Source organism: Sparus aurata, chromosome 21, assembly GCF_900880675.1.
Source record: "Sparus aurata chromosome 21, fSpaAur1.1, whole genome shotgun sequence".
In the NCBI taxonomy this organism is placed as follows: Eukaryota; Metazoa; Chordata; class Actinopteri; order Spariformes; family Sparidae; genus Sparus; species Sparus aurata.
This window is the reverse complement of record NC_044207.1, coordinates 31,023,203-31,047,818: the sequence shown is the minus strand read 5'-3', so window position 1 is coordinate 31,047,818 and position 24,616 is coordinate 31,023,203. Positions and strand designations below refer to the sequence as shown.

Sequence of the window (24,616 nt, the reverse complement as noted above, 5' to 3'; positions counted from 1 at the left end):
TTGAATCTGAAACATTGCAGAGATTATCTGGATGAGCAGAACCTGGAAGGATCAGAACACAGAATATTCCAGAATACAGATCAATAATCTCAGAGGAACCAGAGTGATGCTAACTTCAGTTAGCTACAGACGTCATCCTGCAGATGCATCCTGAGCAACAACTGTTCAGCTTCTTCCTTCAGGAGACGATCACAGAAACGTGGCCCCAAAAACTGAAGAGTTACAAGACAAACAAAGAAAAAACAGATTTTTTTGTTCTGAATGTGAAACATTTGAGCCGCAGTCACACCAGGAAGAGTGTGAGTGGAGTCTACGTCTGCGTGCTCTCATCAGAGTCACTGCTGAAGGTTTGGTGACCTTGTGTGAAGAGCTGGTAAACTACTGCAGCTGGTAGGCTAACGGCTAACGTGCTAGCCATCTGGGAATGTAGTACATAGAACCAGTCACAGGCGCTGTTAGCTGTTAACAGTTAGCTGTTAGCAATCAGCTAACAGTGGGTGATTGAAAACCACATCTCTGTTGTGGAGCCGTTTGAGCTTCAGTGAAACTGGACGGCGACACACAGCTGATCTGCTACGACAGCGTCCTCCATCCAATCAGAGGACAGATCTGTCAAGGACAGCTTTCTATTGGTCAATGGCACTTATTCCAAGAGTCAGTGTTCACCAAGGTTAAACTCATCCACTGGTCTGAGGTCAGGGTGGTGTCTGTCAGTGGCAGTGTTGCATTGTGGGTAATGTAGGCAGCAGGTTTGTTTGTTTCATCGATGTCAGTCCTCAGACTTTGTTGCTGCTGGGTTTGGATCCTCGTCTCCGCCTGCTTGCAGGTGTCATCACCTGTGATCGTGACATCACTGATGTCCGGGTCATCAGCGGTGACCTTGGTACCAGCGTTAACCAGTTCCTCTGCTGCGGCGGCGTCGTCAGCACTGATCTCTGCGTTCCTGGCGTCAATGGCGGCACCGTCTCTTCCACTGCGGCCACCCTGACGGTGTTCTTCCCGTACAGCCTCCTCTCGTACTGCAGCAGCTGCTCCCAGAAGCCGGCGTTCAGCCTGACGTAGGGTCGGCTCTCCTGGACCCAGCGGTGCGCCTGGCACAGCGTCACCGCTCTGTAACGCATCAGGTACGCCATCACCAACGCCGGCGAGCGGCTCATACCGGCGGCACAGTGCACCAGTGTGCCTCCTGCACGGTTGCCATGGATACGATCAGCCACTCGGTCGAAGTGGTCTCCGAGGCGGGCGCTGGGCAGGTCAGAGACGGGAACCCGCACACACTCCACCCCCTGGTAGGCGGGGCAGGCGTGGTTGAGCGTGGCGTTTACGATCAGGGTGATGCCTTTCTGTGACACCAGGGCGGCGTTGAGGGGGGCGTCGGCCCCGCTGAGGAACAGGGTGGGCGTGATCTGAGAGAGCGACATGGCGCCAATCTGTCAGGAAACATGGCGGTGTTAATATATTTCTGAGGACCAAGCAGCAGCTGAGCGTACAAACACTGTTAGCCTAGCTTAGCACAAAGACTGATGGCCTAGCTCCATCAAAACAGAATGGGACTGAGACCAGCGTGATTTCCATGCTAGTCTATGCTGGTTCAGCTGGTTCAGCTGGTGGACCAGTTCCTGTTCAGTCAGCATCCTGATCTGCCACACCTGTCAGGTGGACGGCTTATCTTATTGGATTTCAACAAATGCTGCTCATAATCTGAAAGAAGTGATTATTTTGTGTACATACAAAAAAAACCATTATAAAATAGTTTACTTCAACTTGCTGGGTTCTCCAGCAGGGGAACCACAGCCTGGACCCCCAGAGTTCCTCTGCAGAACGACTGAAGATCAGACTGTGTGTGTGTGTGTGTGTGTGTGTGTGTGTGTGTGTGTGTGTGTGTTACCTGTTGCCTGGTCACTTCCTTCACTTTGTGTTTGGTTGTTTCTTCCTCTGATCACAGCTCTGAATGAACACACACACACACACACACACACACACACTGATGATACCGTAGAAGGCTGTGTGTGTCCGTCAGCCAGCCAATCACCTCAAGGGTTAATTTTAGTGCGACAGCTGAAAACTGGTCCTGAAGTCATGTGACTGATTACCAAAATACACACACACACACACACACACACACACACACACACACGCACACACACACACTTTGCTGTATTTTGGTGATTGATTAATAATCACTAACAATAATAATAGAATGAATAAAAGCCATAGTGACTCATCAGGTGTGTTTGGGTTTATAACATGTTTTCTGTTGAATATATAAAGTTACGTGATGATTAACGACATTATATAATATGATCTTAATATAAAGATTTATTATTCATATAATATGATGTATGACTCTTGGGGGGATTTTGTGAGGACCGGAAACAGAGATGTGATTCTTCTTCTGTCCTGCGGGGGGCGGCGGAGAGCAGCCGGAGGTCAGAGAAGAAGAAGTCCTGCCTGCTAACAGTTAGCCTGTTAGCTTCCTCCGTCATGGCGGAACTGAACCGGCAGCTCCAGGAGTACTTGGCTCAGTCCAAAAGTGGCGGCGCGAAGACCATCTCTCAGTCCAGCTCCAGCACCACGGTGGACCTAGACGACCCGGAGCCGGTACCTGGGAGCTGGTTCGGGCGCTGGTCGAGCCGGTGGCCCGGGAGCAGCGGCGGCACTCCGTCCGGCCACAGCTCCAGCGGAAACAGCGGCTTTTCTTGGCCGTGGTCGGCCGAGCCGGACCCCTGCCTGCCGGGCCTGAGCCGGCGGCAGCGGCTGGTGGCCTTCGGGGTGTGCGTGTCGTTCTCCGCGCTGTGCTTCGGGCTGTCGGCGCTGTACGCCCCGCTGCTGCTGCTCTACGCCCGCAAGTTCGCTCTGCTCTGGTCGCTCGGTTCGCTGTTCGCCATCGCTGCGGCGGCGGTGCTTCGCGGCCCCAGCAGACTGGCCGCCGGCCTGCCCACCTCCCCCGGAGCCGCGGTCTACCTGTGCGCCCTCGGAGGGACTCTGTACGCGGCGCTGAGCCTCCACAGCACCGTGCTGACCGCGCTGGGAGCCGCCCTGCAAGTCACCGTCATCGTCGGGTACGTGGTGTCGCTGCTGCCCGGGGGCAGCGCCGGGATCCGCTTCATGGGAGGAATGGCGGCGTCTGCCATCAAAAGGACCGTCACCGGGAAAACTATGCCGATCTGACCGGGGACTGAGTGTCAGAGAGCGGGCAGACCTCAGGCGCACGGCCGCGGAGGAGTCTGCAGCGGGCCTGTCGGTACATTCCTCCGAGCTTGGTGATTATCGATCACTGGCTGCTGGTAACAGACACTGATCAGGCTGATGTGACCTGTGACCCGCAGGACTCACACGACCAAAGTTTGAAACATGAACCTGAACAACTGTGAAACTTTTTTCTCTGATGGATTTTTGATTAATGACATTAATCTGAGTGTGTGAGACCAGACTGTAATACAGGAAACACACAACTAACGTTTGGTTTCACCTGTGACCTCTGACCTGTCCTGTTGGTGCCTTATTATTATCATAATATTATTAAAGTCAGAACAGCTGTGATGAGTTGAGGAGCGCTTTCCTTTAGACGTGTAGACAAAAACATCCACTGAACCAGTAACACAACATCACCAGACTCCATTAACAAATGTAGTGATTTAAAGAGTTGTTGAGTTAAAACAACCTTTATAAACATTATGAAACTGTCTCTGATAGATTGTAACTCATTGTGTCCTTCTTTTAAATTCAGCATTAAATATAATACATGAAGCCAACTTTCATCCACATCACCAGACTCCCTTAACAAATCAGCTCATTTTAGGAGTTGTTTTGTAGCATTACACTTTATAAACATTATGCAACTATATCAATGATTCTAACTCATTGTGTCCTTGTTGTAAATTCAGCATTAAATCTTTCAGCTGAAGTTGTTTGTCTCCTTGTAAAAAGTGTCAGTTTGTGGCAGCATGTCTGTACCAGCCTGTCTGCTTCTGTGTCTAAAGTGCTAAAGTCTTACCTGCCAACATTGATCAGCTGTTTGAACACACTGTTTACACTGATGTCACCATTTACACTCCATTTATGAAAGAAGAAACATTTTATTGATCTAAACATGTCACATGTTACAAAGACACTAAACAGTAACAATATAGGCTACTTCTTTGTCCCCGTGGAGAAAGTCCCCAGACTCCCTTAACAAATGGGTCAGTTTAGTGAGTTGTTGAGTTGGAGACACTTTATAAACTCTGTGAAACTCTGTCTCTGACTCATTCTGCATTATTTGGACCTTCTTGTTCATTCAGCAAATGTTCTACATGAACTTCTTTCTGTCTTTGAGTAGAAACTGAGGTGATGTCACATGTTGAGTTCTCACTGAAACACTGAGGGTTTTACATTTATTGGATTTACTGATCAGACTAACTTGAATTGATTAGCGGTCTGTGATGATGTCATCAGCTCAGTCAGCTGCTCTGTGTGGTTGTTGTCATTTACAGTCGGTCAGTCTCTTCACACGTCTCAGTGTGTCTGAAGGTTATCAGCTGCTTAATGACTGATTTGTATTGAATGAACACATGTGTAAAGCCGCCCGGTCCACGATGATCGATTTGAAGTGTGAATCTTTATTGTCCAGTGAAAACACAAAAACATAGAAATCTTTTACAAAAAGCGACGAGCTGCAGACAAAGTGTTCACTGTGAAATAAAACCGACACGGAGATACAAACACCATTTTTACATTAAAACGATCCGCTGGAGACACTTCCTGTGTGTCCACCTGTCAGCTCAGAATGGACCAATCAGACAGCACCGTCCTTCACAGCAGCCGAGGTCCGAATGTGTCACATGACCAACAGTTTGTCTTTCAGGCTCTGGACCTGGTCTCAGGCCCGAAGAGGGGCGGAGAGGACCGGAGGAGAGGAGCATCATGGGAGTTTTTTTCTTCAGGACTACCGGCCCCGGCCGCCCCCCCTCGGTGGTCCTCTGGGTGCTGGTCCTCCTCTCCTGGGGACCGGTCCTGGTCCTCCTCCAGGACCCCAGCCGCCTCGTCCACCCCGACCAGACGGACCGTAGCCTCCGTCGTCCCTCTGAGGAGGCCGACCTGCAGGGACCAGCAGAGACCACATGAGGGGGACAGAGTGCTTCCTTTCACAATAAAACTGATTCAATAGTTCCTTTATTTTGATATTTTCTTCCTTCAGCAGATTTGTGTCGTCGTCTCTTTCTTACAGTTTTATTTTTACAGCTGGTTGTTTTATTGGTGGGCTGTTAAAGTTCTGTACCTTGTTTTATTGATCTTCATTCAGTTTGTAGTACGTGATGAGTTTATATTTATACTCACATCAGTGTATGTTTATTATAGAAATACAGTCCACATATTATACAGTGAACCCATATATTTGAAATACGTTTCTATTAAATAACCTATACAAAGTTTTCTTTTAAACTAATGAAATACCAACAGATTTAGATTTATATTAACTATGTTATAAATACATACTGCATTATTCTACATATCTCATTAAATATACTTATACATGTATTTTCAAGTTGTATTTACATACAAAACAAATCTAGTTGGTTATTTAAACTAGAATATTAAATGTCTCATTTACATGACTGTATTTAAAATATACTGTGTGCAAGTAAACAGTGTTCTGAGTTATATTTAATAAGATTATTGACCACAGAATGAATCAGAGGTTCGTTTATCTGCAGTTTGTCCTGATGGTGGCGCTGAAGGGCCGATCATAAATAATCACTGATTGATCACAGAGTCATTAAAGGTTTTCCCTGCAGAGCAGGAATGTTAACTGATGACCTAACTCAGGTGAGTTCTCACCTCCATCAGCTCCAGGTGACTCTCTCTCTCGGGGGTCACCTGTTCCCGGGCCGTCCTGCCACGGACGCTTTCGAGGAGGCAGAGACGCCATGTCCATCCCTTGCAGGGAAGATGAGCGCTCACGACCGGCCGGAGACGACCCATCATGCATCTGCTGACCGTCCCGGTAACCATCGTGTCCTATAAACAGGAAGACAAGGAGACAACCGCCACAATAAGAGACCGCAGAGAAATTATTTGAAACCAAACAAATATTCAGCTTTAAGCTTCTTCAGCTGGTTCTCGTATTCCTGGAAAACCTGGATCTGTTTCCAGGAGACGGTCGAACCGGACCTGATGAGAGAAGCATCGTTGATTCTGACTGTTCCTTCAATCTTCACCCAGGTTCTGTTCAGAACAGGTTCAGACAGGACGGACAGAACAGAAACCATTTCTGGATCCTCTCACCTCCTCCTCCTCTGGGTGGACCTCCTCCTCGTGGCGGCCTCCCTCTGCCTCCACTGTCCCAGCCTCGGCTCATCTCCTCTGAGCCCTCAAAGCCCTCCTCCTGGCCACCGTACTCCTCCTGGTAGCCTCGACCTCCGGGCCGGCCGGGGCCACCTCCTCTGAACCTGCAACACCCAGAGTCCAGTTCAGACCTCTGCACAGCGTCCAGTTTCCCTAACCCACTCAGGAGAAAGAGTCTCACCTGTCCTCTCTGCGTCCTCTGAACTCTCCTCCACTGAACCCGTCGGGGGCCCAGTTCCCTGCGTTCCCTCCTCCTCCTCCTCCTCCTCGGTGTCCTCCCCCCCTGTGGCTTCCTCCTCCTCCTCCCTGGTATCCTGATCTCCAGCCCTCCTCTCCTCCTCTGCCATGGAAATCCTGGCCCCCATCAAAGTCCTGCGGTCCACGCCGACCCTGCTGGTTGTCGCCCCAGTACGGACCAGAACCCTGGTCTGGGCCCGCGGGACCCTGCCGGTCAGGAGGGCCCATATGGTGGTTGGGTGGCGGCCCCCGAGGATCCCCTAATATTAAAAGTCACCATTGATCAGGACTGAGGACAGAACTGCTGAACGCTCCACACAAACTGAAACTAAAATCAACGTTCGGTCTTTATTCTGTCAGGTTTACCTTTGTTGTTGGGCCCCTGCTGCCCCATCCCGTGCATCATGGGCCCCGTGTTCTGACCCTGAGAGAACAAATCACATGTAAACAACAACATAAAGACCTAAACTGATCCTGAACCAGTCAGACGACCTGAAACTCACCTGGTGCTGCATATATGGGGGCCCCTGCATGTTTCCTTGGGGCCCCTGCATGTTTCCATGGGGCCCCTGCATGCTTCCATGTGGTCCTTGCAGATTACCAGGGGGCCCCTGCATGTTTCCATGGGGTCCTTGCATGTTACCAGGGGGCCCCTGCATATTTCCTGGAGGCCCGTGCATCCCACCCGGTGGCCCCTGCATGTTGCCCATCCCATAGTTGTTTGGCATGTTGCCATGTGTCCGGGGTGGGGGCCCCATCATCCCACCCTGCATGGGACCCTGAGGGCCCATCATGTTCCCCTGAGGTGGCATCATGCCCCCCTGAGGTGGAGGCCCCTGAGGATCCCTTGGACCCATTCCTCGAGGAGGTGGGCCCATCATCCCACCAGGGGGCCCCTGCATCCCTCTGGGTCCCATGCCATGAGGCCCCTGGGGACCCATGTTTCTGGGGGGGCCAGGGTGTCTCTGCATACCTTGTTGTCCTTGCATGTCTGGTGGTCCCATCATGCCCTGAGGGGGCCCCTGATGAGACTGTGGTCCAGAGGGTGGCCCCATCTGTCCGGGAGGCATGAAAGGAGGCTGCATGCCTCCGGGGCCCATGGGGGGCCCCATGTTGTTGGGCATCGGCTGAGGAGGCATGTTTGGGGGAAAGCCCTGCTGGCCAGGAGCCATCGGGGCCCCAGGACCTCCGGCACCTCCAGGGCCGGAGAAGGGAGGCATAGCGCCCTGTCCCTGTGGGGGGCCCATGTTCCCATCAGGGGTCATCTGGTTCATCCGGTCCATCTTCATCTGCTGCAGCAAGAACCAAACAAACAGTCTCCAGTCAGTTAAATGTGTCACACAGTCCGCCATGAAGACAACAAGTCAGCCAGAGTTCATTCACATCACACAACGTTTACACCTGTCAGCAAACACACAACAGCAGCTGCACTGACTGAAGCAGTACTCTGTGTGTGTACTGTGTGTACTGTGTGTGTACTGTGTGTGTACTCACCTCCAGCAGCATGGGGTTGGTGTACTGTGTGTGTACTGTGTGTGTACTGTGTGTACTGTGTGTACTGTGTGCACTGTGTGTGTACTGTGTGTACTGTGTGTACTCTCTGTGTGTACTGTGTGTACTGTGTGCACTGTGTGTGTACTGTGTGTGTACTGTGTGTACTGTGTGTACTGTGTGTGTACTGTGTGTACTGTGTGTACTGTGTGTGTACTGTGTGTGTACTGTGTGTGTGTACTGTGTGTACTGTGTGTACTGTGTGTGTACTGTGTGTACTGTGTGTGTACTGTGTGTGTACTGTGTGTACTGTGTGTGTACTGTGTGTGTGTACTGTGTGTACTGTGTGTACTGTGTGTGTACTGTGTGTACTGTGTGTGTACTGTGTGTGTACTGTGTGTACTGTGTGTGTACTGTGTGTACTGTGTGTGCACTGTGTGTGTACTGTGTGTACTGTGTGTACTCTCTGTGTGTACTGTGTGTACTGTGTGCACTGTGTGTGTACTGTGTGTGTACTGTGTTGTGTACTGTGTGTACTGTGTGTGTACTGTGTGTACTGTGTGTGTACTGTGTGTACTGTGTGTGTACTGTGTGTGTACTGTGTGTACTTTGTGTGTACTGTAAGTACTGTGTGTACTGTGTGTGTACTGTGTGTGTGCTGTGTGTGTGCTGTGTGTACTGTGTGTGTACTGTGTGTACTGTGTGTGTACTGTGTGTGTACTGTGTGTACTGTGTGTGTACTGTGTGTACTGTGTGTGTACTGTGTGTGTACTGTGTGTACTGTGTGTGTACTGTGTGTGTGTACTGTGTGTGTACTGTGTGTACTGTGTGTGTACTGTGTGTACTGTGTGTGTACTGTGTGTGTACTGTGTGTACTGTGTGTGTACTGTGTGTGTACTGTGTGTGTACTGTGTGTACTGTGTGTGTACTGTGTGTACTGTGTGTACTGTGTGTGTACTGTGTGTACTGTGTGTGTACTGTGTGTGTACTGTGTGTACTGTGTGTGTACTGTGTGTGTACTGTGTGCACTGTGTGTGTACTGTGTGTGTACTGTGTGTACTGTGTGTACTGTGTGTGTACTGTGTGTGTACTCACCTCCAGCAGCATGGGGTTGGTGTACTGCAGAGCTGCCATCTCCTGCTCGATCTCTGCCTGAGTTTTCTTCTTCATGTCCACTTTCTGCTCCACCTTCCTGTCTTTGGACAATTCTCCGCCAGGCGGCATCATGGGTACTTTATTCTCGGCCCAGGCCTGCAGAGAAACCAGGAGTTCACAGTCAGCATGGCTGACATCATGAAGAACTTGAGAATGTTTAAGTCGTCCGTCACTTCTCCAGGTGTTCATCAGTGTTTACCTGCTGGAACTGTGCCGGGATGGGTTTTGCGTACGGCACTTTCTTCTGCGGGACCTTCTTGGTGTCTTTTCCCATGACCTCGTCCATGCCCCAGTCTAGACCGGGGATGGACATCTCCACCTCAGGAGCCGCCTCTTTACCTGCACACAACAATCACACCGGAGTTACACCTGAACCTGAGTAGTACATTTAAAGATATTAAACATGAAGCCAGTTGAGACAGTTTTAGAACAAATCACAGGAAGGGTTCAGTGGAGCAGGTCTGATTCATCTTTGGATCGATGACATACAAAGTGACATCATCAGCAGACAGACTGAGGTACTGAACACTGATCACCTTCATCAACAACATGGGGACAAGTTATTTCCTCTGCTGAAGAAAAAGACTAATTCTTCCAAAAAGGAAACAAACTGAGTGTAGTTAATCACTGATGATCATTTTAAGACCTAATTCATCAAAAACAACTTATTGACTGTTGTTGGAGAATTCGTGTGTCCAGTGTCTGAAGGATGTTCTCCCTCTTTGTTCCTAATCAAATTAGGTTGAACATCTTTAAAACATCTTTTCATCTGTGTTCCCTGGAGCCTGGAAACCTGCAGCAGAGTTCCAGGACATTCCAGGACATTCCAGGTTGGGACTCACTGCTCTGCTCCTGCTCCATGGCGGCCTTCAGCTGCTCAGGGATTCCCATCCCGGGGATGGAGGCGACGCTGTTCAAGTCCACGTCATCTGAAACAGTCACACACAAACAGAATGATGAACGGCTGAGATCAGATAGAGTCACACAGCTGTGTGAAGTTTGTCCTCTGCTGCTCACCGTACTCCATGCCGTCCTCTGACATCCCCGGCAGCAGGTTCAGGTTGTAACGGTCTCTCATCTTGTCACCGGGTCGATTCCTCGTCCAGAATTTACTGAGCAAGAAAAACAAGATCAGGTCCAGTCTGAATGCTCAACCGTGTTTATGATGTGGTATCTATATGTTGTATATCTTTATCTGCGTGTGTTAATGTGTGTAATGTTGTATGATGTGTACACGGTGTACCTGGTGTGGTCGTTGGAGCCCGAGCACAGGATGTGACCCAGCGGGTGCCAGGCCAGACTCCAGATCATCCCCTCATGAGCCATCTCCATCCCCCCGACCTCCTTCTCCACCCTGACACAGACAACGACAGTAAACATCTGCACCAGTCAGACCGGTCCAACCACCTCAAACCACCAGGGCTGGACCAGTAACAGAAGCCTGGTGTCACTTGTACCAGCTGACTGCGGGTCAGTGTGATGTCAGCTCAGGTGTGTGGTCATTACCCAGTGTGCCAGAAGAGCAGCGAGCCGTCAGAGCCTCCGCTGGCAAACAGGCCTTCATGGACGGGATGCCAGGCCACAGCTGAGGACAGAAACACAACAACATGTCTGAGTTTAACGGCTCCTCCCTTCTTCAGGCCCGTCACTCCCCTACACCTGCATCTGTCTCCACCAGCCGTGGACAGGTGGAGGTGCTCACACTCACCTGTCGCCTCCTTCTTGTGTCCTCTGAACACCTGCAGCTCCTCCTTCAGGTTCCTGATGTCGAACAGCTTACACAGGTGGTCACGTGACGCCGTCAGCAGCCAGTTACCATTCAGGTTCCACTTCACCTCCATCACTGTGTTCTTGTGGGCGTGACTGAGGACGGAGACAGAGTCAACACTGAGACCGTCGCTCACAGCAGAGACAGCACTTCTTTACACAACCCATCACTTATCAGGATCAATCATCTGATCTGGTGTCAGTTTTTCCTGTTGAACTCACAGTGTCGCCAGACTCTGTCCCGTCTTTGGGTCCCAGAATTTGATTGGCTGCTGGCTGTCTTTACTGCCGGAGACCACCAGACCTTTGGTGGGGTGCCAGTCCACACACTTCACATCAGCACCGTGACCTGCGCGCGCACACACACACACACACACACATTATCTCTATGATAATAAGGGGGCGTGTCTCTGAGGTTGCAGCTCACTGATTGGTCGGACAGCACTCACCTTCAGAGGTGAACATGACCAGCAGGAGGCAGAAATATCAAACCAATCAATCAGTTTAGTTAAAAAAGGAATTACTTTTTATCTATTGATCAGAAGGCTTTGAGAATTTATGTTTTCAAAATAAAAATGAGTCTAATAATTTCAATATTCACTCAATATTAAAGTATTTTGATTATTTTCATCATTGTAAACTAGTTGTTAAATGTGTCATCACTGGCTTGAATCTATACAGGACAATGTGAGTCAGCTGTTGCCATGGAGACCAGGTGAGTGCAAGTGGTCTGGTACCTCGGAGGATTCTCTCCTCGTGGCAGCGCAGGAAGTCCCAGATCCGAACCGTCCCGTCGTCTGAGCAGGTGGCGAACTTATTATCTGTGGGAGAAAAACTGGACAAGACGAGACGAGTCAGAACACTGCCAGGAAGAACATGTGGTCCGATCAAAAGCTCCAGGACGGAGACGGACACGGTCCAAACAATTACAGATACAAAGACCGGGAATCAATTCGCACAGCTCCAGTTTCTGTTCGTCTCTGATGGTTCTCCGAGAAGCTCTCACTGAAGCTCTTCAACTGATCGACTGTCACAGACTTTAAATCCACCGACAGGCGGAAGAATTCAGAGGAACATCCCAAACAGACAGAGTCAGTTTTACTGTGAAGCTCCAGAACTGTTCTGTGAGTGAACGGTTCCGGACTTCATTCTTCACATAAATGTCAGCTGTTTTCATTACTTTAGAAGTGTCAAAGTATTTGTCGTCAGCTGATGAGCTGCTCTCGTCTCCGTTTGTTCACCTGTCCTGTTAAACTCAGTAACAGTGAGCCCATGTGTGTATTCAGCTGTGTGTGTGTGTGTGTGTGTGTGTGTATTCAGCTGTGTGTGTGTGTGTGTGTGTGTGTATTCAGCTGTGTGTGTGTGTGTGTGTGTGTGTGTGTGTGTGTGTGTGTGGACTTCTCAGAGAAGATTTCTGTGAAATGTTAAACTGTTTCTGTCTGTTCTGGTGAACTGTTGATCACATCAGAGCCGCAGGAAGTGTTCAGTCCTTCAAAATAAAATAGTCTTTCAGTCAGTAGAAATCAGACGTCTCTCAGAAGGAGAAACCTCCTAAAACACTCTGAACCTGATCAGCCTCATTATGAATCAACCTGCAGATGTATTTGGACTGAGGCTCTGCCGGTCACATGTTACAGATGTGATCAGAATCAGAGCCTCAGACTGTCTCCACCTGCTGGACGATCAGAGGAACAACATGACATCAGTCTGACGGTCTGCTCCTGTTTCACCGTCAACACATCGTTCAGGAACACAGAATCAGCAGATACTCTTTACTCCACTACGTTCATCTGATAACTTTAGTTACTAGTTACTTTACAGATTACTGCTATATCAGAACCAAAGTATTACACTGATAAATGAATTGATTTTCTCATCAGATAAAAACGGTGATAGTGACGATCAGCTGACTCTGTGTGGTTTATACATACATGTAAGATATGGATCAGTCACTTTACTGATACTTTAGACTTCTACTGAAGTGCTGATCGTGTGTGTGACTCAGTATATATCAACCTGCTTCATGTTGAGCTGAACGATTCAGTTTGAGGTCTGACGTCAGATGTGATCAGATGGACTCATAGGTCTGTGTCTGTGGGATGATGGTACTGACCAGAACTATATTACTCTGTAATCAGACTTTCTATCAGCAGGGAGGTGAGTACAGAGTCCAGATCAGGTTTATAAGCAGCTGTCAGGAGTGTTGGAACAACGTCTACGGGAAGCCTCAACACCAAAACACCCAGAGCTCAACAGGCCATCGATGGACAGGAAATAAATCAACAATCATCAGAGCACTGATCCTGGATCCTCAGCTGTGTGTCTGTAACTTCTGTTGAGGATGTGAAGACGTCTCCTTCAACAGTGAATCTGTTCAGACACATGAGAGCAGCTGGAGCAATCTGCATCACTACAACTGGTGAACCTGTAAACCTTCAGAAACTGATCTATCAAGTTCAACAGGAGCCGTTTGGTGGTTGAGAGGATGTTGATGTCACAACTCTGGAGTTTGGTGGAAGGGCAAGAAGCTAAGCTAACAGTTTCCCTCCACTTCCAGTCATTGTGCTAAGCTAACAGTACTGAAGCCGTGTGCTGGACACCAATATGAGATTACAGGACAGTATGGAAGCCCACAGGTACCAATATCAGTTATTTATTACAGACAGACAATCATCTGATTGCTGAAGTAATCAAGTAAATGCAGAGGAGTAAAAGTACAAGGTAGCAGAAAGTGGAAATACTGAAGCATGTCAGCACTGTTCAGCAGAACAGAACAGAACAGTTCATCACTGCAGAGGTACATCAGGTCTACATATCAATCATCTGTGTGATATCTAATGATCAGTAAATTACATTTGATTTTCAGATTAAAAAACATCAATCCTACTTCACATCTTCAGGGTAGAAACGACAGTTAAGGACCAGGACCTTTGTGTTACACTTCCTGTCTGTGTCTCTGCTGACACTATAAAAATAAAAGCACCAATGACAAAAAGTCACCTGATAAAATGCAGATTTACTGCCAACGTGAAACCAAGTGTCCATTACACTGCTGTGAGCTGGGTCTGAATATAAAGTTCTGCTTGGTTCTGAGTGAGTTCAGTCCTGATGTGATCATGTTGTAGTGACAGTCATCTACTGTACATCTACAGAGCGCTCCTTTAATCCAATAATTACATCTACACTGAGACAATAAAGTTTGTGTTGAACTGTGATAAATATGAGCTGGTCAGGATCTGTGATCTCATGAGCCCCAGTGAGGGAGGACGGACACACACACACACACACACACACACACACACACACACACACCTAAATACATGAAGTGATGCAGAACATGTTGTTTTCTGTCTGATGGTAGTTTCAACACGTTTCATCAGGCCTGAGGTGAAGACTGAAAAACAGGATTCTAAAATAAAAGTGATATTTCTCATTGTTCCTTCTTATGTTCTATCACATCTTTTCTTGTGTCATATGTTCCTCCGTGGTACTGAACATGATATCAGATATGGATAATGTTCAAGTGTTGACAGAACATGACAACACGATTTTGCTGCTATATCACAGCTGATTAACCAGACATCAGTTAGCATGTTAGCACTTCCTGTCCTCTTGTTTCTAAGTGAGTTTGTTGATGAGTTTTCAGTTGAATGTGTGTAATAAACTGTGTCAGGCTGAACATATTCACAGGTTTTGTTCTCCAACATAAATCATCATTAATGTCCCACAGTTTAATCCTGAAGCTCTTCATGTGTTAGAGACAGTTAGCGGTTGCTAACGAGTGTCTGAATGAGACTACAGAGGTTGTCGGGGACATTAAACGTCCTCACAGCGAACACGGAGACTCATCTACTCACTAGTCCGTCTCTACAGGCCACTTTAGTTACACACTGTTCTAACTCTGACTTTACAACTTGTACACTGATCAGTTTATAGAAAACCTGGATAGTAATTGTGCAGTCAGACTCTTAGTGGTGGAGACGTTTCAGTCATGTGACCGTGATGTCGTCTGTTTGTAGGCTAGCATTAGCTTCTTACTGCTACACAGTTAATTTAGCTTCACACATCACAGAGTGGAGTTCATCTGTGGAGATTATCTGGATCAACAGAACCTGGACGGATCAGAACCTTGTGTTTGACACACTGATCCAGTTCAGTAATCCCACAGAGGAACCAGAGCGATGCTAACTGCACTTAGCTACAAAGATTCATTATCCTGCTGCTCTTTATAAAACAGCGATTAGTTAATTAATCAGTCGTTTAATGAAACTAAAGATTTCCATTTCATCAGTGTCAGAACTAAACATCGGGTCTAATGATTAAATCAGCTGTTTCATGTTGACTGTCGGAGCTCAGAATGAGCAGCTGTCACATCACAGATAAAGTGCAGAGTGACTGACTTTAAAGTAAATATATTAACTTATGAATTTACACGACTTCTGCAGCATTCCTCTCTCATCTCATCTGCAGCAACACTGATGCTCTCGGCTGTCATATGTTTTACATTCATCACATTGTAACAGCCCGACTCTCTGGACCGAAGCAGGCAAACTGGCTGTTCATCATTTTCTGCCAACGCATCGTCTGAAGAAGAAACTGGAGCTCAACTAACAACGATGTAACTTTAACTGTCCACTCTGAAGTAAATCCTGATGTCACAGTGATGTCACAGTGATGTCACAGTGAAATGTCTGCAAGAAATATGACACCAACCACGTAAAGGTTGGCTGACTATAAACCACACTGTCACTGTGACATTCAGTGTGACAACAGGACAGATTTGAAGGTTGAAATGTGGCACTAAGGAGCTCGTCTGCCATTACGTGACCACAACAGGAAGAGGCACAGTTCTCCCCGGTCACAACACGCAGGTGACGGTGGAACTTGAATAACTGTCCAAAGAAAAAGACGCTGATGGAGGAGGCGAAGAAGGAGAAGAGGGAGAGCGATAGGAACCGAGGTAAAACTAGAGTGAACGGATAGAAACACTCTGGTGTTGTCAGAGATCGGTTCCTTGGTTCCGTCGTTGTAGCAGAGTTTCCATCTCTCATGAACACACGTTCATCATGTCAGTCTGCAGCTGATTCCTACAGCTCTCATGTGTCTGTGATCAATGACTGTAACACAAACTACTCTGTCACAAAGACATTCATGAAGTTTGGTTCAATCATTTAACTTACTACAGGTCTTCTGAACATGAGATCATAAATAGACACACAGTAACTTTAACCATCAGTTCAGGTGATAACAGAAGGTTCTGAGTCAGATGTTCTTTGTAGCATCTGAACTTCTTCTGACTGGTTCTGATGGACCACAGCTGATCATTTTAACAGGACCTGTCTGATCCAGACATCGGACTCAGACACAAACACCAGTGTGAAAGTCTAAAGAGCTCATCACTGATCTGAAATAGTCAGGACAATCACTTGGAGCCATTCCAGCAGTTTCAGGTCCAACATCAACTGCACAACAACTGTTTGTAAGAATAGTTCACAGTGTCGCTGCCACCATCAAACCATCACCTGCTGCTGAGAGAAAACTGCTCTGATGGTCAGGACTCAACCAGAAACCACCAAAAACCAAGTCTGTAATGAATCAGAAGCTGCTGGAAGACAGGTGTCCGAGTCCACCGTCAGTGTTTTATATCAAGCTGAGCTGAGGCTGCGGTGCGGACAGAACCTCTTCATCCAGACACAGAACCTTGAAGCTGGACCGAAGTTTCCTGCTGATCATGTGGATGGAGAAGAAACCTTCTGGAGGAAACGTGTTTGACCACAAAGATCATCAGTATGTCTGGAGGAGGAGGATTATCTCCATATTCTTCAGGAAAGCCTAAAATCCTCAGCAGCAGGTTGGGTCTTGGGTGCAGTCTGGTGATCCAACAGGACAATGACCCAAACACACATCAGAGGTGGTAAAGGAACGGATCCATTGGGCCAGAACTGAGGTTTTAAACAGACTTCACAAAGTCCAGAACTGAACCCTATCAGAACATGTGGACTGTGCAGAAGAAACCAGTCTGTGGCAGGAAGAACACACATTCAGTTGAACGTCTTAGATTCTGTGGAGCGGTACAGATCGATCCAGAGGACCAGAAGCTCCTGACTGACATGTAACCACATGTTATTACACGGCTCTTCTTAATGCTGTAGAATGCTCCATTCACTTGAATGGGCCTTTACAACGTTTTCTGCTGAGCATATTTGACCGTTGAAAGGAAAGTGGGCTTTTTGCCTCTGATTCACGTATTTCGTATCACTCCGCGCTCTAAAATCTTTGCTCTGCAAGTAGTCCGGTCACTTATCACCTCAGCGTCTTCGGTCACTAAGCGACATCAGCTGATCTGTAGTCTACTTCATATAAAAAAAAAACTTACTGCTAGGCCACTAGTATGGATGAGTTTCACATTAACTTTAACATTTTTAGAAAATACGGTGATTTCAACTCTTGGCTAAAGGCTGAGTTGTCGTCACCGGTCAAGAAAAGAAAAAGAGAGGAAAGCAGCGAAGAGGGAGAAGTGAAACGACGTCGGTTTGGCAAACTATATTTCTCTGCTGAAAAACACTGAACGGTAACAAATAAACTGTAAAAAGACACACTGTGCGAATTTTGTTTTTTCGTGTTGGCAAGTAGCCGTGTAATAAGCAGGATAATGTATAGAACGGCGGTCACTATCGGGAAAATAGGTCCCGACAGGACGAACCCGTTTCATCCTGAATGGACTTATTTACCCGATTCTTACTTAGAATCACAGTTTGTATATTTATCATCTCCTGCTCAGAAGACCTGTAATACATTCAATTATTGAACCAAACTTGATGAATGTTTGTGTGACAAAGTAGTTTGTGTTGCATCACAGAAACATGAGAGCTGTAGGAATCAACTGGAGACTGACATGATGAACGTGTGTTTATACGACTGAAGATGTTTCTTCTCACCAGCGGGACTCTTCAAACCCCATTCTGACTCCCAGATCAGTAAGAAACAAAAGCTGCTACTTATTAAAGACAACCGGCTGTTTACTCTGCTTTCTCACAGACCTGAGATCAGGTTTCTAGATCACACAGATTCTTACTGACTGACAGATTCTGATGCTGCTAGCTGCAGACGGGCTGCTAACAGCATCAGAGTTGATAATTACTGTTGTTAAACTCGTCGTCTCTGATTGGGTCTTCAGTCTTTGTCGGGTCAGCTCAGAGAAGCCTGGCTATAGTCTCACTGAGGTTATATCCTGTCTAGCAGCACGTTGTCAGCAGAGCCCTCACTGAGGCTCATGGGTAATGTAGTGCTTTGCTGGCAAATAAAACAGTTTGACGCCTACAGCTTCACCTGAGGGACAAAATAACAGGAACACCTGACAGTGTGATGACCAACGTCACGTCATCATGTAGTACAGACTCAGGTGTGCTGTACCTGATGACATCACACCGTACAGGTGTTCCTGTTCAGTATACTAACAGCGGCAGGTTGTACTAAGCCTGCTGTGTGAGGTCATCTGTAGCCTGATGATGTCACCAGGCTTCAACACAACAAATGTCTAACGCACAGTGTGTGTTACAAACTGAAGGTGTTCGACTAACGACAGAAACTGTCCCAGGTGCATTATGGGAGATGTAGGCTCCAGTGTTGATGGACTACATGTCAGACGTGAGTCAGACGATTTGAGTCGTTGGGTTTTTACTTCCAGGGCCGTCATGTTTAAGGTGCACATGTGGAGTTCAAACCTTTATTTAAAACGTCTCTTTATTCACTTTATTTTAAAACTTTATTGATCCCTGCTTAAACTTTATTGGTCAGAGTCAGCCTGACATTGATTATCTCCTCTCCACCCAGACCACGTGGCCTCCGTCACAGTCAGTGATGATGACTTTATTCAACACATCAGAGAGAAACGGCTCATCAGCCACATCAGGAAGAACATCAACAACAGATCACTGCAGTGTTGCAACAGCACACACGTACATCTGTTATTAATCACCCACAACAACAGCAACATGTGGCACCCCCACGTGGCTAACAGTAGAACTACAGAAAATGGTAGATTGGGTATAAACCTGGCTTCTCTAATGGCCTCCTTGTGAGCCTGGAACATCTTGACGTTGTTCATGTTGGACTGCCAGTACTTCACGTAGCCGCCGTGGTCCGCCGTCAGCATCCACATGTCGTTATGAGACCAGGTCATGGCCCGGACGGGACTGTCGTGGGCCTGCAGAGGACAGAGGACACGTTAGAACCACTCGGGGCCAAACAGATGACAGAACACTGATATCACATCAACATCAGACAGGTTTTAACCTCACTTCTATAACAACTGACTGAATTGTTGCTGCTCAACATTTAACCAAAGACAATGAAGTGTTGGAAAATTAATATAACATGAAGACAACACTTTTCATGACACTTTAAAGATAGAAATGTCTTGAACACAGGCCGCCATAGAAGATCTATATTTAGTTTGGTATTTAAGTTCACCCTGTGACCCGAACATCTAACAGACCACACCGATGATTTATAATGACGTGTTCACAGAACAGTGAAGTCCAGCGGGTAAGCTTTACTAGTTAATGCATGCTAGTTAGCACTGTTAGCTTTACTCATTGAGCCCCACAGCGTTCAGTAAGTGGAAAACACTTCAGAAACATCACACAAGACTTTAACGTCGTCTCCATGTTTGAGCACTCTGCCCTTCTGTTCCAAGTTATGGACAACAAACATTTTGTCATACTGAGGCGATAAAACACCATCACCTAATTTTATCCCATAAGAAATTTGTGTCAAATTTTGTCATAGCTCTGATCTGAACACTCAGATGTCTAAGCTTCATTGAACACAACGTCCAGCCGACAAGACATCTTTACTAGTGAAATGTCCCCATTTTATAATTAATCAATCAATCAATGTTGAGTCACAGTGATGTCACTGAGCAATGTTTACCTGTAAGATGGTCTCAAAGTTGAAGGTGAGTCCGTTCCACAGAGTAAACTCTCCACTCGAGGCTCCAGTGACCAGACGACGACCCTCAGGAGTCCACTGTGCACACACACACACACACACACACACACACACACACACACACACACACACACACACACACAAACACAAACACACACGTCAGCATCCAGAACAAACAACAAAGCTGGGCATACGCTGAAGGATTTTTGAAATGTTGCTGTTAATGCCAACTCGTACTGTACGAGTAAATCGCCTGCGATGTAAAGCCAAAGCTTTCGATCAATGTGCTCACACTCCACGGTCCGATCAACAGGCCAAGACCTGAGAGCTCACACTGTACAGCGGCCTGTCCGCCCCTGCAGACCATCCTGGCTATTGACAGTTGCCAAAAAGATTTGTTTGAAGCTCTGTGGCTGGTATTAGCAATGATGCTAACAATGCAGAAGCGTGCTGCCTAGATAAACTGTGCAGTCCTGTGTACCGAAGCCTCCAAAAAAAGAGGCATCGATGCATATCCACTCAGATTTGCATAGAGAACGGGAGGTAAGCCATGTATGTGCCTGACGCTGTTGCCACTTTGTGCAGGGGCAGTGAGAAACTCATCCGACCGCCTGACGGCCATTCAGGGGCTCATCAGTGGTGCACGCTCTGAATAAATTGTGCAGCTCAAAAATTGGGTCAAAAACAGGCTAAAATCATACAATGTAAAGTCACCTGAGTCAAAGTGATGTGTAACAAATATGATATGTCAAATTAAATACACTGACGTGTTTTCAAATGTCTCTATACGGTGAATCAATGAGTAAATATTGATTCCTCGCTCTGTGTGTGTGTGTGTGTGTGTGTGTGTGTGTGTGCGTGTGCGTGTGTCGACAGGAAGTAGCTCACCCTGATCACAAACACGGGACACTTGACTTTGTTGGTGGAGGTTCGAACAAACTTTGTGGTGACGGCGTTCATCGGGTTGTTCAACATTCCAACAGGAGGAACGAGCTGAGGACAAAACACAACGTCTCATTACTGAGTAAAATGTTTCCAGCAGCTCAAATACATTCAGTTTTTTTTCCAGTACTAAATCAGAGCAGAAAATTCACAAAAATGTACAAACTAGATGAAGGAGATGTTTTAAAATGAGCTCTAGCTCTAAAAAACAGCTGTCACACGTCAGAAACATTAAGGATGTTTTTAAGATGTTGTTCAGACATTTTCAGCTAAACAATCAGACAGATTCCATATCAGTGAAGCCCGAGGACTGAAGCAGGAAACTGGAGTCAGCACTCACATCATTGTAACAGCCTGCGTCGGGCTGCACGGCTCTGAAGTCTCGATGGTCTCGCTGCCACAAACGGTTCTGCAGAGGAAACAAACAGTCCGATCACTTCAAACCAGCTGTAGGCTGAAGCTGCTCCGTCTCAGTGAGTCAGGTGTGTGATGAAGTGAGTCAGGTGTGTGATGAAGTGAGTCAGGTGTGTGATGAAGTGAGTCAGGTGTGTGATGAAGTGAGTCAGGTGTGTGTACCTCCAGGTGTCTGATGACAGACGGGTTGTAGTCGATGGTTTTGCGGTTCACGGCCTTCCTCATGCGTTTCCCGTCGAAGGTGAGCTGCTGCATGGCCTGCTGCTGGGCGAAGTCCGGCCTCTTGTAGAACACCTGCCGCGGCGCCTGGTGCTGGAACCGCGGCATGTGGAAGAACCGCTGCGGCGACCCGATGTCCGTCGCCATGGTGACCTCGCTATACCTACAGGACAAGATGCCAGGTGGTTAGTCTCATCCAGAGAGGATGATCAAATTATATAAAAGTGAGAAATCTGCTCTGGAGAACACGTTGGACACCAAGAGGAGAAAATAACTCATCAAGCTGCGAGTCTCAGGACTTAATCTCAAATAACACAAGACTGGAATTAGAAGTAAAACATGAACTCACAAACACACAAAACTAACTGAATATCAGTGAACTCACACACTACTACAGTGTTACTGTTGGACCGGTTTGTGTTCCAACGACAGCGACACACCTCATACAGCAGAGGAACAAAACACAAACACTTTATGTACTCTGTATACAACTAACTGTCCCCAGAACAACTCATGACACACATCATGATTCACCTGCACGAACAGGAGAAACAACACATCAGACCAACGATCAGCTGTGACAATGTTAATAAAGAAATAAAGATCATCAACTTCCTTCTGTCGAAATAGAAGAAAAAACTGACGCACGACAACAGATTGACTGATTTCACGTTCATCTCCGACTCTTTAATGACTCCAGAGCTCACATTAAGACTCAAATAAACTGCTTTGTATATTTTGCAGTACAACATGCTTCTTTACTACAGCATCATGATTATATTGAAAATAATACTCAGTAACAATGAGCTGTAATATTAGCAGTGGATCAATGCGTCTCTGTTCACAAACTACAGCCTGCAGCCTTCACATCAGCTCCACACCAACAGACACACTGAGCGCTCAGAGACGAGCCCACCTGCTCCAGTCTCACCTGCACAGCAGAAAACACTCACACACACACACTAATCAGCAGCAGTCCAAACACTGATCACAGACAGGAAGTGCATCATTACAACACATCTGAGTTATCATCATCATCATTATCACATCACCACAACAGCAGCAGTCAAACATGTTTCTTTACTTTGGTTCAGCAAATCTTGTCCCACTTTTATTTCCTGTTCAGTTAATCAAACTATTATCAAAATCACAGTAACTGAGTTCCAGATCACAGCATGGATAAACTGTGACAAACAGCATCACACTGAAGTACTGAAGCTGCAGAGACGAACTGATGGAAGTAAACTCACACGAAGGTCCCATCAGGGTTTAACTTCCTTCAGTCTAAATTAAAATTGTGATGTAAAAACAAACAATCAAATATTCACAGTATGATCAGTTTTAACCAGTGTGCAGCGTGACTGTTGCTCTCACTGTCACGACTTCATCAGTCTCCAGAGAAACTGGGGCTGCAAGTAACATTCACTGTCAATTAATACATTTTTCTGGATTGATCTAAAAGTGGTTTGGTCTATAAAATGTGAGAAAATGGTGAAAAATGTTGCTGCATGTTTCATCCTCAAATGTCTTAAGACTCCTCAGTTTACTGTCGCAGAGGGAAAGAAACAGGGAATATTCACATGTCAACTGATCCACCTGAGAGGGGGAAGTGTAGACATCAACACTCAGCATCCACCACACACCACGCAGTTCACTTCAACTTAAATAATAAGTCTCCACCTGCTTCTGCAGGAACAATATATCATGTAGTCTATATTAATTATACTGTAGAGACAGACAGTGGGGCTCATTCCAAGCTAAATTAAGAGGGAATCACAAAACGACTGAGACAAAATGTAAGGTTATAAAATGCTGTTTCACACAGACCGACCTCTGTAACAGGCACTGTGCCACAGACTGCTTTTACCACAAACCAATTCAAACAAAACCACCAACACAGAAAAAGACGAAAGGATCAGACTGATTTGCCTAAACTCAAACCTTAACTTTTATTCATCATATCACACAGATATGAGTAACTTCAAATAGAAAACAACCTCAAGTCCTTTACCTGCAACCTGCCAATAAAAGCTACTTTAACGCGGTCGTTTCAGAGGATGTAAGACTTCCACTGTTTCCTCACAGAGTAGTTTTAATCTCTGGTTTTGCAGGTTACTGAGCTTGTTCTCAAGAAACCACTGAGATCAAACTGTCCGCAACACGAGGTTTCACTGTCAGCTCAGTAATCAGAGCTAATGCCAGCCAACAGTGGGGTCCAACACCCGGACAGAGGGCTGTCTAAAGAGTCAAATACAACTCGAAGGTTGAGTTCCTCTCAGAACGGCACTGTTTCAGCACCGTCGCTGCTTTTAACCCGGAGATGCTGCGGCTAACATGGTTAGCTTGTGTGGCTAACTTTGCTAACAGGCTAACCGTAAGCGGGGACCTCAGGTGGTTAACACACTGCTGGTCCTCAGCGACATATCCTGCCGTCACGTGGAGTTAAATGTGATATTTTCGGCTAAAAAGGCAGCAGAGTTTGTTGCGTGCGTGTTATTTTTGGGGGGTTTTGTTATGTTTCGCCGCCGGAGGTAAATGGCGGCCCGGTGCTGGAAGTCGTCGTGACAACAACAACGCGCTGCAGCTGAACAACTCACCGACAGTCTCCGCTGCAGAGTTAGCTATCTAGCTGTCATTAACGGGCTAGATTCTTCCGGTTAACTTTCTCTGATGAACCATGAACGTCTCAAACTTTATTCAACTCAAATTAACAAGGTTTGTCACGTTAGCCACCAGCGGACTCCATCATGACGCTTCTTCTTCTCGGCCCTGCAGAAAAGCATGCCGGGACATTTTCACAATGGGCGGGAGAACATGCCGTCATCACGCTAAGGGTTCTGGGAACCTGAGTTTTACCAATATTATGTTATATTATATTATATTATATTATATTATATTCTGAAATTTAAATTATGTTAAATTATATTATATTATATTATGTTATATTATGTTATATTATATTATAATGGGGGTTGTGCATTTCACTGCCAGTGGGAAGAAACTGTTCTTCAGTCTATAGAGCTACAGATGTGATATGTCTGCTGCAGGAGCCGAGCCGGAGCCGAGCCGAGCAGCAGCCGAGCAGGAGCCGAGCCGAGCAGCAGCCGAGCAG

The 24,616-nt window shown here is 46.7% G+C and overlaps 3 protein-coding genes across 5 annotated transcripts; 1 reads left to right on the top strand and 2 right to left on the bottom strand.

Annotated features, from left to right (window-relative positions):
- LOC115572731 (dual specificity protein phosphatase 18) lies at positions 1 to 2,444 on the bottom strand. The gene is made up of 2 exons (XM_030403159.1): positions 1,889 to 2,444; positions 1 to 1,430 (listed from the first exon to the last, which is right to left on the bottom strand). Exon 2 carries the CDS (start codon positions 1,419 to 1,421, stop codon positions 777 to 779), a length of 645 nt encoding a protein of 214 aa, XP_030259019.1. The 5' UTR covers positions 1,422 to 1,430; positions 1,889 to 2,444; the 3' UTR covers positions 1 to 776.
- On the top strand, positions 2,415 to 3,907 carry sft2d3 (SFT2 domain containing 3). The gene is made up of 2 exons (XM_030403157.1): positions 2,415 to 3,191; positions 3,232 to 3,907. Exon 1 carries the CDS (start codon positions 2,485 to 2,487, stop codon positions 3,169 to 3,171), a length of 687 nt encoding a protein of 228 aa, XP_030259017.1. The 5' UTR covers positions 2,415 to 2,484; the 3' UTR covers positions 3,172 to 3,191; positions 3,232 to 3,907.
- Positions 3,908 to 4,580: 673 nt separating this feature from the next.
- wdr33 (WD repeat domain 33) lies at positions 4,581 to 24,289 on the bottom strand. Of its 3 annotated transcripts, none has more exons than XM_030403075.1 (21): positions 24,102 to 24,289; positions 21,448 to 21,667; positions 21,212 to 21,280; positions 20,818 to 20,922; positions 19,912 to 20,007; positions 19,032 to 19,183; positions 11,715 to 11,812; positions 11,200 to 11,326; positions 10,919 to 11,073; positions 10,717 to 10,795; positions 10,454 to 10,564; positions 10,228 to 10,322; positions 10,053 to 10,139; positions 9,410 to 9,549; positions 9,151 to 9,306; positions 7,068 to 7,856; positions 6,931 to 6,988; positions 6,509 to 6,824; positions 6,268 to 6,431; positions 5,821 to 6,000; positions 4,581 to 5,079 (listed from the first exon to the last, which is right to left on the bottom strand). In XM_030403075.1, the coding sequence occupies exons 2-21, from the start codon at positions 21,649 to 21,651 to the stop codon at positions 4,928 to 4,930; spliced, it is 3,333 nt and encodes a 1,110-aa protein (XP_030258935.1). In that variant the 5' UTR covers positions 21,652 to 21,667; positions 24,102 to 24,289; the 3' UTR covers positions 4,581 to 4,927. The 3 variants fall into 3 exon arrangements, with proteins under 3 accessions (XP_030258935.1, XP_030258936.1, XP_030258938.1); XM_030403076.1 differs by having other exon boundaries at positions 7,068 to 7,853; XM_030403078.1 differs by lacking the exon at positions 24,102 to 24,289 and having other exon boundaries at positions 6,289 to 6,431; positions 21,448 to 21,651.
- Positions 24,290 to 24,616: the final 327 nt, after the last annotated feature.

What these genes read in the sequence shown, in the direction of transcription:
- wdr33 (XM_030403075.1), bottom strand. Translation starts at nt 21,651, where the DNA reads ATGGCGACGGACATCGGGTCGCCGCAGCGGTTCTTCCACATGCCGCGG. An exon ending in GGACAGAGTCTGGCGACACT is followed by an intron (nt 11,074 to 11,199) that starts GTGAGTTCAACA and finishes CTCCGTCCTCAG; the next exon opens with TCACGCCCACAAGAACACAG. An exon ending in AGAGGACGCAGAGAGGACAG is followed by an intron (nt 6,432 to 6,508) that starts GTGAGACTCTTT and finishes TGGGTGTTGCAG; the next exon opens with GTTCAGAGGAGGTGGCCCCG.
- sft2d3 (XM_030403157.1), top strand. Translation starts at nt 2,485, where the DNA reads ATGGCGGAACTGAACCGGCAGCTCCAGGAGTACTTGGCTCAGTCCAAA.
- LOC115572731 (XM_030403159.1), bottom strand. Translation starts at nt 1,421, where the DNA reads ATGTCGCTCTCTCAGATCACGCCCACCCTGTTCCTCAGCGGGGCCGAC.